The sequence below is a fragment of the Typha latifolia genome, chromosome 4 (genome assembly GCF_019914945.1).
Source record: "Typha latifolia isolate L0001 chromosome 4, TyphaL0001v2, whole genome shotgun sequence".
Taxonomy (NCBI): Eukaryota; Viridiplantae; Streptophyta; class Magnoliopsida; order Poales; family Typhaceae; genus Typha; species Typha latifolia.
In genome coordinates, this window is record NC_133089.1 from 1,343,740 (window position 1) to 1,356,535 (window position 12,796).

Below are 12,796 nucleotides of genomic sequence, written 5' to 3' on the forward strand. Positions count from 1 at the left end.
AATAATGAAGGTAAGAATTGACATGTAATTAATACAAATAAGAAATAGCATGTAATTACTGCAAGTAAGAAATGGCATATAATTAATACAAGTACGAAATGACATAAGTATACATTATTCGTAGACTAATATAGGATTCTACTTGCTTGGGATATCTCTAAAATCCGTCTTACTCTCCTAATCAGTCGGCTCCTCCTGAATTTCGAGATCCTCCCCGCATAGTAATGGGTCTAATAATTTATAAATAAAATAAATATAAGATTAATGAACTTATAGCACTAACTACCTTATTGTATAAATTAAGTTTGATTATCTAGGTCTGAATATATTATTTTGTATTAATTTAAAAAATGGTCATTTAGAGTCGTTCACATTTGCAAGTGTGAAAGATAATTAAAAAGACTAATAAATTCAAATACCTATTTTAATTATGTATTAATCCTAATTTTATTAATAACATGGTTGAGAACAATACAATAAATACAATATATGTAGTTAACAAAAAGAAAATAAAAGACTAATAATAATTAGTCTGTGGTCCAAAGGTTGGGCTGGGCTCAAGGCCCAGCATGCTTAGGTGAGAAAGTGGGCTGCTGACCTACCTACAGCCCACTAGATTAGAGGTGGTGGATTGGGCTGGCTCAAGGCCCAGTCAGCATTATGCTGAGGAAGTGGGCTATGGGCCTACCCACAGTCCACAATGCCAAAAGGTGGCTAGCTACAGGTGTGGGCCTCGGCCCACAATGTAGTTGCCCGAATAATCCGGTGGGTTGGGCTTGAGAGCCTAGCCCAACAAAATAGCCAAACAAAATTTTGGGGTGGACTGGGCCGAGCCCAATCCACCACTAGTTACGAGTGTGGGCTGCGGCCCACACTGTAACCCACAGGGTCAGGTGGACTGGGCTCACAAGCCCAGCCCATCACTAGCTACGGGCGTGGGCTGCGGCCCACCCCGTAGTCTACATAAGTCTGGTGGACCGGGCTCACGGGCCCAGTCCACTACTGGCTACGGGCGCGGGTTGCGGCCCACCTTGTAGCCAACACAACTGGTGGGGGTTTGATCAACCCCTACACAGTTCAATCTTCAGAGCGGGGCTGCTGCTGGTGATCCCCATCGTCGGCAGCCCAACTCCAACAACTCCTCCCCAAGTCAACGTTGGGTGCAGGAGAGTTTTGAACCACCGGGCAGTGTGGTCGGTGGGTGAGAATTGAGGAACTCCATGGCCGACAACCATGGAGCTTCCTAGTTTAGTGCAAGATAGGCTCGAAGCCCTCATCCCGAGTACCCATCTCTTCCAAGTGAAGAGATGAGTTAATTGAGGCTAACGAGTGAGGCCACCACCGTCGGTGGTGGCCGCTTGTGACCTAGTAACCCGGCGGTGGGAGTGACATGGCATCGCCTCCCTCGCACCCCGTGGGCACCCAATTTGGGTACCCACGGCAAGAGGCTGAAGTGGGGAAACTCCCCGAACCGGTGGTAGTCGACCCGAGGTCGCCGGCCGACAAATTTCTCTAGTGAAGGCAGAAATAAATAAACGCATAATTAATCATGATTAACTAGGCAATATTCAAATTAAACTAAAGAGGGGATGGAGGCTAACCCAAAGATTGAGATGAGGGGGTTTTGGTTGGCTGTCGACGCTCCGGTGACTCGCTGTCCGCGACGAAGGCTTCGGCGGCTCAGAGGAGAAAAGAGAAAGGGGTGGAAGAGCGAGAGAGATATGTTACGAAAAGTAGATAAGCTCGAGGGGAAAGGGATTTAAATAGGGATGAGGAGGAGAGGGGAGCGGAGTGGAGTTAGCTCCACTCCGGCGCACTTCTCTCCCACCTCTCACAACTAACTATAAGAGGTGGGGGAGAAGGAGAAACAGTCAGCTTGCACGCGCCTGGTGCGTGCGCTAAATTTTTTATTTTATTTTTTTACACGGGTGTTACAACTACTCCCAACAAAATAAAAATTTTATCCTCGAAATTACGTATCGGAGTTATCTAGTAAGTGTGGATAAGTGGACTAGATCTCTTACTCAAGCTCCCAAGTAGCTTCCTCTACACCATGATTTCGCCAAAGAACTTTGACTAGTGATACGTTTCTCCTCCGAAGTATCTTCACGCATCTATCAATGATCCGAATTGGCTGCTCCTCATAAGACAAATCCTTCTTTAGCTGAATAAGTTCCTCTTTTAACACATGGAATGGATCGTGTAAATATTTCCTCAATACTGACACATGGAAAACATTGTGAATTTGAGACAACTCTGAAGGCAGATCCACGCGGTATGCAATTAACCCTATCCACTCCAGTATCTTATAAGGTCCAATGTATCGAGGGCTCAACTTGCCTTTCCTCCCAAATCGGACAATTCCTTTCTATGGCGAGACCTTAAGGAAAACTCTATCTCCAACCTGGAATTCTAGGTCTCGACGTCGACGATCAACATAGCTTTTTTTGTCTCTATCTCAAGTTTGCATCGTATATGTGTATCACAATATTATTTGCCGTCCGTCAATAATTTATAATATGAAATAACAGAGCCTGAATATATATATATATATATATATATCTGTCTAGCATATATTACAACCAAAATTGACACATATGTCCACAAATGACGAAAAAAATAATAATACAAAATGACATCTAATTTGCAACATGCAAGATAATCAAAATAAATTTTTTTTGGTATATCAAGAAGCAAGGATTTTTAATCCTACAATGTAACAAAAGCAAGGATGAGAGAGGATTAGTTTCCGACTAAAACGAAAGGTGAATATTTTGTGCCTTCATCTAAGGGAAAAGAATAGAGAAAGAGAGACACGACCAAAAATGTAAATGAACAAAATCAAGGAGAATGTGTAGTCTGAATAGGTACATAAAAAATTGATGAATCCCAGCCTGCAACATCGTCTTCTCCAAAGTAGAGACCATTATTCTTCATGAATTTCATCGTCCAACTGCAATCCACAAATAATGTTAGAAGAAATCCATGTAATTTAAGTGTAAATCGACACCGGGAAGGAGGCCAACGTTGATGCTGCCACGGTGGGTTTGTATTTTGAATTTTGGCGTGGAGGAGTGAAATGAGATATGGACTAGTGAGAGATGATAAAAAAAATTGTGAGTCCGATAAGAATTGATTAAACGAGATGAAAAGAGATAGTAGGTGGGATAAAATAAGTAACAAAATTTGAGTGGCTTTAAAAATAAGAGAGGAGAGAGAGAGAGAGAGAGAAATGATGGGATAAAAATAAAGAGATAAGAACAGAGTACTAAAAATAAAGTTGAGGGAAACGGTAGCTGCTAGCTATTAGATAATAATAATTTTGAGGTTTTTGAGCCAATGCTAGCGACCGACTTAGTGCTCACTGATCAGGCTTGGCTCAAAATTTATTTTAAACTGAATATTTTATTTAGTCTCAGTCGAGCCGTAGAGGGACCCCGACCCGGGCTAACTCAGAGCTGCTGGTATTAATCTGAGAGGCCTACTCTTCCATCCCACTCCTCCCTCTCATAAATAGACAATAGTTTATGCACATGGTTTAAACTAGAAAGTTATGAGTACTAGCTGACGGTTATAATAATAATAATAATAATAATAATAATCTATAATTATTGAGATGCGAGTCCTAAATTCAGAAAGTTATTATGGATTTTGACAGGCAGATGGAGTATACTACTTTGACAGGCAGATGGTAGTGAGAGAATCTCTCACTTCTCTCTATATGTATATATGTGCTTCTGTGGAGAGTTGGGGATGACCAAAAGAGAGGACGAGCGAGCGAGCGAGAGAGAGAGAGAGAGAGAGAGAGAGATGAAGGAAGAAGAGAGTGTGAAGGGGCCAGTGGCGGTGACCGGAGCATCCGGTTACGTGGGGACATGGCTCGTGATGAAGCTTCTGGCGGCTGGATACGCCGTCAGGGCCACCGTGAGAGATCCATGTTAGTACTGCTATTATCTCTTCACTTCTTCTTCTTAATGCCTTTCTCGATCAAACTTTCTTCTTTTATTTTTAGATGAAGTTTTTTATTTTATTTTATTCTTATTTCTGAGAGAGAGAGAGACAGAGACAGAGAGAGAGAGAGAATCTTCTTATTTCTTCCGAAGTGTACAGTCTCTCTCCCTTGTAGTTTTAAATCTTTTTTTCCATAATTATTATGTTAAAATTATTAAAATTTTGACTCTTTTATTTTAATGTTCCAAACGTGAGTAGCGAGCGAAGAGCGATTCACCTAAAGCTAAAGTATTTTTTAAAGTACAACTAACTTAATTCTATCGCTTCGTTCCAAAAGATATATAATTAAATTAATTGTTATTTTATTGCAGCAAATCTTGGAAAGGTGAAGCCTCTGCTAGATCTTCCTGGATCCAGCGAACGGCTCACTCTCTGGAAAGCGGATCTCGACGAAGAAGGAAGCTTCAATGAAGCGATCAACGGTTGCTGCGGCGTCTTCCACGTTGCCACCCCCATGGATTTCGAGTCCAAAGATCCTGAGGTAGTGCTTTTATTTTATTTATTTATTTACTATATATATATATAATTTAGCTATCGATTAATTATCTAAACAAAGGGCCCCTTTCAATCAAATATTGTAATAATGTTTAAGTCTTCCATTCGTAGAATGAAGTGATCAGGCCTACTATAAAAGGAATGCTGAGCATCATGAAGTCCTGCAAGGAGGCCGGCACGGTTAAGCGTGTCATCTTCACGTCGTCGGCCGGGACGGTGAACGTCGAGGAGAAGCAACAGCCGGTGTACGACGAGAATTCTTGGAGCGACGTCGAGTTCTGCCGCCGCGTCAAGATGACGGGATGGGTATAAATTAAACTACTAATTAATTCATTTGTTTTTTTAATATTAGAGATCTAGATATACTAAATCTATATATATAATCCTCAAAAATAAAAATAAAAATTCTGATTTCATTTTGAATAAGATGTACTTCGTCTCAAAAACTCTGGCCGAGAAAGCTGCATGGGAATTTGCGAAGGAGAACGACATCGATCTAATTAGCATCATTCCGACACTCGTGGTCGGTCCTTTCATCTCCTCAAGCATGCCGCCAAGTATGATCACGGCATTATCACTAATCACAGGTGAGAAATATTTCTCATTAACAACAAACTCAATTATATATATATATATATTGAGTCATTTAATTATGATGGCAGGGAATGAAGCACACTACTCAATCTTGAAGCAAGCTCAGTTGGTACACTTAGATGACCTATGCGAAGCTCACATATTTCTCTACGAACGCCCTGAAGCAAAGGGGAGATATATATGCTCTTCTCACGACTGCACCATTTACGATCTCGCCAAGATGATCAAAGAGCGATTCCCAGAGTACAACATCCCCCAAAGGTAGGTAGTGATGATGAAGAGGAGTGAATAAGATGTCGATATTATTTTATTAATCGATCTTTTGTGTACGTAGGTTTGAAGGGATTGAAGAAGAAATCGAGCCAATACGCTTCTCTTCGAAGAAGCTGGTAGATCTTGGATTTAAGTTTCAGTACACTCCAGTGGATATGTATGATGCTGCCATTCAGACTTGCAGGGAGAAGAAGCTGATTGCATAGATAGATAGATATGTAACTCATCAAACTCTGTTTCTGGTCATGGGTATGGTATGATCTTAGAAAGATATGAAATCAAGGATGCATTGGAACAAGTAGAAGAGTTTTGTATTGCATGACTTAAATAAGGAATAAGATATTTGATTGAGAATCTTAGTTAAGGTATGTGTGTGTGTGTGTTTAAATTTCATATCGCCTGTATGGCTGTATGCCCTTTAAAATCTATAGTTTTTATATGGATGTCCATGAATATTGTTGATCGTAATGATAGTTTGTCAAAAATATTGTCAAAAAGTTTTTAGTGGTAATTACGTTAAAAAAAAAATTCCAAGCAACATAATAACACAGATTTTAATTTTAATTATGTTATCTTTCGTGAAATTTATTTTCCAATGGAATTAAATTCTATCCAAAAGACTGAATTCCATCTAGAATTGCCAGTTGTAATTATGGAAACACCCTTTAATTTAACCAGGTGATTAATTTATGGGTCTAATTAATATTTACTACTTCCCATGTAAAACGAAAACATAACTTATTCGGACCTTAAAAGAAAGGAAAGTAGTAAGTCTAATCCAATTATATGGCAAGTATTTAATTTGGTTATCGATTTCCTCGTGTGTTTTGAAATCATTAAAAGTTGTGTAAAGAGTCTTATAAAAGGGTAAAAATTTGTTGCATAGTTTCAAACATGGCTTACAAAGGAATCATCATAGTTTTGGCTTCCGTATGGCTTTCTCTTGTTGGCATCCACCAAGTGATAGGAAATGAAGTCTCCAGCCATCACTACGGCAAGACAAAAACCCAAAGTAAATTACCTCAATATTATTTGAATCATTTTCTTCTTATACCTAACTCTGGCTTTTATAATATAACTGCAGTTTTTTTTTAAATGCACATTTTATTATAATAATGCTGTGCACACTAAAACTCGTCGTTGTCAATTAAAAATAAAAATATAATTAAGTTGCAAAAGACTCTGTGTATCTTCTCTATTTAGTTACTATATATTATTTGATCTTTTTGCGATGCAGGAAAGGTTTCTATCTAGTTCCAGAGGAGATCAAGAAACTAAATTGAGACCTCGTGAAATGTATCCAGGGTTGGGACTACAATCAAATAGATCCTTTGCAAATGCTCATTTAACAGAAGATTCTGATACCACTATTCAACATGTAAGACATCAGTTGTTCTTGAAATTATCAATGATTTAATACTTTGTTTTTTTCGCTCGCCACCGTTATCACCCTATAATATTCTTGTACAATTTTCTATCGAATTCCCTCCCTCTTTTGCTCAACAAATTAGTGGGCAATATACAAGTCAAGGTATGAGGATTGGCAGAGTTACTTCGGCCTGGAAGCGACCTTGGCGGTTTACAGTCATCCAGACATAAGCTTGAACCAAACAACTTCAGCTATAGTCTGGGTTGTATATGGACAAGGTGGTCCAGCTGATCAATTCAATGCAATTCACGTTGGATGGACAGTAAGACGTTTCTAAAATCTCCTCCTCCATATCAAATAAACTCTTTTGAGTGTGTAAACTTTCGGACCCATCATCAGAGAAGATAATTTTGAGTGTTCTTCTGTGTGCAGGTGAACCCTCAACTTTATGCTGATACTCGTGCTCGCTTTTTTACATTCTGGACAGTAATGAGCGTCTTCGTCAACCCAATATTTCTTCTAACTCGGCTAATTAAGTCTATCTTGAGTATTAATGCATGTCATTTTTTAATGTTCTTTGTGGAATAACAGGCAGATGGATTTCAGAATAAAGGATGCTATGACCTTCGTTGTGAGGGTTTTCATCTTCTAAATGGTGCTGTGATCGCTCCAGGCGATGTAATCGACCCAGTTTCCACTGGCAAGGGAACAACGTCTGACATAACATTCAGAATATTCAAGGTACGTATATGGAGGAAGATGTAGCTTTGAAGAGTATTTTGATAATTTAAGCAGTAGAGTAATCAACAGGATGAAACGAGTGGAGATTGGTGGCTGTACTATGGGCAAGAAGATAATAACATTAGCCCAGTGGGTTATTTCCCCAAGACTCTCTTTGGCGGCTTAGCAGAAAGCTCAACCGGAATAGATTTCGGCGGGTACGTGGACTTTGAGAAGGGTGGAGTTGGTCCTCCCATGGGCAATGGCCGGTACCCAGGCGAAGATGACGCCGCCTATTTCAAAGGCGTGCAGTATATTTCTCGGCACGGCGAGGGTTATCTTCCCACCCAACTCCGCGACTACGTTAACAACAAGGATTGTTATCAAGTTGGTAACTTTGACTTTGGTAAATTCTACTATGGCGGACCCAGTGGTTGTACCAATTAGCTAGATCTCATCTCATTTTCTTATCAATAATATACATTCACTGTACGTACTCTTCGGAATACTATGTCATTTGTCAAGCTTCATTGCAATTTTTAACGAATTTTGGCTTGCAACCATTTGGTCATCACTTATTCTTTTCGTAAATTGAAACACAAAGAAGAGATTAAAAAAAAAAGAAAATCTTTTCCGGCTCCGCTCCCCCTAGCTAGCAAGGTGGAAGATCCTTGGGAGGCGGCAAGATTGACTCCTCTTTTCCGCTGCCATTCTCTACAACGAATGCCATCTTTAGTCCCCAAGTCGTGTGGAGCTCCAAGTGACAGTGCATGAACCAAACACCTGGCATGCGTGAAGACTTTCGTTTTTAGTTCATCTTAGTTCTTAAGTAGTGCTAGAAAAGATTATATATGTATATGTATTTCTCACCTGGATTGTTAGCTCTGAATCTTATTGCAGTCCACCCTCCTGTAGGAACCCCAACTGTGTTCCGCTCCGGTGGATCAACCAGGTTATACTTGGCCGGATCCTTCGCCGGATCGAAGTTTCCGATCCCCCGCCCGACGACGAAGAAGTTGTAGCCATGCAGGTGAAAAGGGTGGGACTCAGCGGAGAGAAGGTTAGTATCCTGCAACACCAACTCGACGGTGGAGTTGAACGCGATCTTGCTAAGCCTCGTCCCTTTCGATGTCCCGAGGTTTGCGGTGAGCGGCGCGCCGGTGTAGTTGAACGCCGTCGGCGGCTTATCGGGGAAGTCTAGTCGGAAAACTCCCTTGATGTTATTGTAGTGTGCTTGGAGTAGCCCAATGGTAGGCATGATAAAGGTTATATTGTTCAAAGAGGCAGTTAGCCGTGTTCCATTTAGGCAAGTAGTGCATGGGTTTACTCCAAGCCCGACCGTGTAGAAGAGATGGCGATCGACGTTGAGGGGCACGTTTGCAGGATACTGGGGAGAGTTCAAACTCCTAAGCTTGTCGTGGAAGCTGCCAACGAATGTCGTATCGTTTGATGCAGGCAATTGAGGCAGGGTCGGGATTATAGACGTAGAGACGCCTTTGTATTGTAGGATCGCCGCGGCCGTCTTGTTATCGACCGGAATTGGAACATCGTTGAACGCTCGTGCGGCCATGTAGTACCGGCCGGAGGGCTGATCGGCTTTGACTAGTACGTTTGTGGTCTGTCCCGGGGCGATGAGGATGGCTGCTGTGGTGAAAGGCTTGCAGTAGACCGCATCGATCTCGACGACCGTCATGTTGTGGCCGGCGATGGCGAAGAAGAGATCGTCGTTGAGTGCAGCGTTGACGATCCGGAGGAGGTAAGTCTTGCCCTGTTCAACTTCCAACGCGTATGTGTCTAAAAGATACGATATACATTGTTAATCCTTGTACTAATAGCTAGAACGCAATAGAAACCTATGAGCTTACTCTTTTCTGAGCAGGGGAAGAGAGGCCCTGGTTTTCCATTGATCGTATGCGCATCTGACATGTTCGGTGGCAAGCCGAGCATGTTGCCTTGCTCCTCGATGGTTTCGACATCGGCATGCCACCATTCTCCTAATAAGACCAACAATATATATCATGTCTTAATGCAATTCTTTGAGCACTAGGCATTAATTATAAGCCATCACCAGCTCACCTAAGACTAGTTCGGCTTCTGCATCTGGTTGTGGGAAGGGGTAAGGGACTCCTTTCTTGGGCATGATCACAATGGCACCATGAACAGTGGCTCTCAACCACAAGATATGAGCATGCCACCACAGTGTTCCTCTTTGCTCTGTCACATTGAAGTCGTAGGTGTAGCTTGCACCACTCTGGATTGGGCACTGAGTTATGTAAGCTGGACCATCAACCCATCCATTTCTGAACTGCTTCAATCCATGCCTGAAAATTAATGGTACAATTAGTGGCAAATACAAGGCTCGAATGTAATTGATAATGGCATGAGATTATTTGAGATAGATGAGCATACCAATGGATGGACATGTTATATTGTGCATGGTTGGTGACATTGATGATGACTCTGTCTCCTTCGCGAGTATAGATGGTTGGTCCAGGGAACCTCCCGTTAATAGTAACTATAGGCTTGGCATGGCATAGTCTACTCACATTACTGACAACAACCTATGGATCATAGAGAAAAAAAATTGAAACTCTTTTATGTAAAACTTTTAATGGAACATAAACATATCGGTAAAAAGAGTTTGTAAGCAACTACTCACATCAAATTGGTATCGTTTAATGGCAGCCTCAGCAGGGAGTGAAACAGAAGCGAAGAAGATTGCAAGCAAGAGAAGGCCAAAGAAGGAGGCCATCCTTAATTTTCTTTCAAGAGAGCTAGAAGTGAATGGCTGTGAGATGTACAATGTCCAAGTGTGCCTTGCTCATATATAGTAGGCCAGTTGCAAGTTTGTTAATTGAGAAGGAGGAGGAGTTGGTGAGAGCTCAGTAGGTTGAAGTGATGCTTAGAAGCAAGTGGTGATGGGTACCTCGGAGGAAGGGAAAACAAGTGCATGGTAATAGGATAATAGGAATGAGAGGAACGTTTGGCCAAGACCCAAATAGATACTACCATTGAAGATTTGTCTTCAAGACAAAGGAGTTGTAGCTAGGAAGAGAGGAGGAGTGTAGTGTAGAATAAGGATGTATTTAGAATTCAGAGACTTGGAAGAGCAGACGAGGATCCTGTTAATTGATGGGTCACTACGTTACATTTATTTATGTTAGTTTTTTGTAGTTAAGAATTGAACTAAAGAAACATAAGAAAATCTATGCCTTCTTTTGAAGTGAAAAAGAAGAAGACATTTCAGTAGCTAACGAATGTATGGATAATTGGAAATTAGATAAAAGCATATCATTCAAGATTTACTTAAAAAACATGCGCCATTACAGCACCATCCATAAGCTCTTCCTGGCAAATGCTAGAAGTGGTTGGGGTTCGAAGTGGAAACCCCACCCTGATTAGCTTTGGCCCTTTTCTCGTCGCAGCTAAACCGACACCCATGGCGCCGCGGCTTCTGAGGATTCTCTGGATCGCTCTCGCTCTCCATGAACAACGCACGAAGGCACCTTCTTCTGACTCTGGGCTCGTGAGGTAATCTTTTATCCGAGTGCGAATTGGCATCTCTCGCTTTGTCTTTGACTTTGAGTGGTTCTATTCTAGTTCTAGCCATCCGAATCTCTGGTTCAGCTTGTTTACTTTTGATCTCCACATGGACCCCCGGGTTTCTTGCACTGCATGAACTGTCGTGCAGGGTTGAGTTATTGATGCTCTGCACATTGCTGTTAACGCTAGCGCCCATTCCCGGGCCTTTTCTGCTTCCAGAATTCAACATTTCGTTGTTTCTTGGATCACCTATGATCATAGAAGCTCCGGTATTTTCACCAGCCAAAGTTATCATGTTCATTGCTGGTCCACACCGTCTTGGTTCCTCTGCTACTCCGCTGGCCAGCTTTGAGAATCCATCTTCAATCTCCTTGTGATATGCAGCTCGATGGCCATCGAATAGTGACCCGCGAGGGATGTCTGAAATTGAAATTTTAGTCCCTCTGCCATTTGAATCGTTTTGTCTTATTGGCCTTTCGCTACTTGTGTCGTCTATTTTCTCGCAATTTTCTGGTCTTGAGATGTTAAGTCCTAAATTCACTTCGCTACCTTTTGAGGAAATTTTGATATGAGATGCTGGGCCAGAGTGCTCGGGTTTGATTGTGTCATTCTGGGTCTTCTGGGCTTGTGGTTCTTCATTTTCAACCACTTCCTCTTTGTCAGGTTGTTCTTCAGGTATTATGTCTGAATCCACGGCTTTGACAGGATTCATCTGGCTATTAACTCCTTCTGGTTCTTCTTCTATCTCCTGGAGTTGGGAATGGTTTCCATCTGGCTCTGAATCTCGGTTTGCTTTTGAATTTTCTTGTGTAATATCCATATGATCTTCTTCCTTAACTCGGTTGGACTCCAGCTGCGTTTGAGGTGGTACTCCAATCTGAGGAGGTTGTGAAGCACTTTGAGGTGTGGGGCTTGTGGCTGTTTTAACTTGTTCCAAATGCCGAGAGGCTTGTGTTGTTGGTGCTGCTGCTCGAACCGTGGAACGAGAAGGTGATGGAGTTTCTGATCTTTTATTGACAGGCCGAGATTGAGCCAAACTTTGCATTGGTGATGATGATGATCTCTGGCTTGCATTTTCTTCTCGCAGGCTGTAGGCCGACAAAGCTGGCGGTGCCGGCAGCCCAGAGGAGCTCGTTCGTCTCCTACGGGAGGGTGGTGGATCAACTGTTGGTGCGCGAGGCAGGGGTTGCCGCCGAGCCAACGCCGCAGGACGTGAAGGTATTGGTGCCGGATTACTCCAGTAAGGCATCCAGAAGCGAAACGGTGGCTGCGGCCGCGATCGTCCGGCCATGGCTGCTTTCTTGTCTAACAGAATGAATCTCTCATGGAGACACAAAATATAGGTGCTACTTGGTTATATTTCCATATCCTCCTAAGATAAGTTTTGCATCTGATTCCTTTGTCATGTATGAGTCTCGTTTCCATCAGGTTCTCAACGTAAAGAATAAAACATCAAGCTTTCCATGACTTGCCAAGTAGGTTTACTTTCTTTAGACAACAAGAAACTAACAGAATCTAACCATGAGTAATACTATTTTGAAGAGCAACACTCTTGACATCAAGAATTAGATGATCCGACTTTGGCCAGGGTCTCAAGCCGCCTCCATCTGAATCCTGAGAGGTGGAGAAAGAGGAGTTTGCCATCACCACTTGTTTATAGAACAAGAAAGGTATACCAGAAACTTTTACCTTTCATATCAGCTTTAAGGCTTGGGAGCCACCACCTCCTTGCAGAAGCAATCCTTAAAGAATTTTTGGTTTAAATTTGAGACGGTTTTGTGACTTCTTAGA

At 41.9% G+C, this 12,796-nt stretch overlaps 4 protein-coding genes across 4 annotated transcripts; 2 read left to right on the top strand and 2 right to left on the bottom strand.

Annotated features, from left to right (window-relative positions):
• The first annotated feature begins 3,669 nt into the window (after window positions 1–3,669).
• Window positions 3,670–5,737, top strand: LOC140785757 (dihydroflavonol 4-reductase-like). The gene is made up of 6 exons (XM_073133739.1): window positions 3,670–3,937; window positions 4,323–4,492; window positions 4,618–4,812; window positions 4,934–5,093; window positions 5,169–5,361; window positions 5,435–5,737. The coding sequence occupies exons 1-6, from the start codon at window positions 3,730–3,732 to the stop codon at window positions 5,577–5,579; spliced, it is 1,071 nt and encodes a 356-aa protein (XP_072989840.1). The 5' UTR covers window positions 3,670–3,729; the 3' UTR covers window positions 5,580–5,737.
• Window positions 5,738–6,466: 729 nt separating this feature from the next.
• LOC140785758 (protein neprosin-like) lies at window positions 6,467–8,036 on the top strand. The gene is made up of 5 exons (XM_073133740.1): window positions 6,467–6,751; window positions 6,885–7,064; window positions 7,175–7,228; window positions 7,334–7,483; window positions 7,553–8,036. Exons 1-5 carry the CDS (start codon window positions 6,605–6,607, stop codon window positions 7,907–7,909), a joined length of 888 nt encoding a protein of 295 aa, XP_072989841.1. The 5' UTR covers window positions 6,467–6,604; the 3' UTR covers window positions 7,910–8,036.
• LOC140785756 (laccase-2-like) lies at window positions 7,962–10,257 on the bottom strand. Its single transcript, XM_073133737.1, has 6 exons — window positions 10,122–10,257; window positions 9,872–10,023; window positions 9,539–9,783; window positions 9,328–9,456; window positions 8,333–9,256; window positions 7,962–8,245 (listed from the first exon to the last, which is right to left on the bottom strand). Exons 1-6 carry the CDS (start codon window positions 10,212–10,214, stop codon window positions 8,115–8,117), a joined length of 1,674 nt encoding a protein of 557 aa, XP_072989838.1. The 5' UTR covers window positions 10,215–10,257; the 3' UTR covers window positions 7,962–8,114.
• Window positions 10,258–10,729: 472 nt separating this feature from the next.
• On the bottom strand, window positions 10,730–12,387 carry LOC140787655 (uncharacterized). The gene has a single exon (XM_073136697.1). It carries the CDS (start codon window positions 12,294–12,296, stop codon window positions 10,821–10,823), a length of 1,476 nt encoding a protein of 491 aa, XP_072992798.1. The 5' UTR covers window positions 12,297–12,387; the 3' UTR covers window positions 10,730–10,820.
• Between the last annotated feature and the right edge of the window lie 409 nt (window positions 12,388–12,796).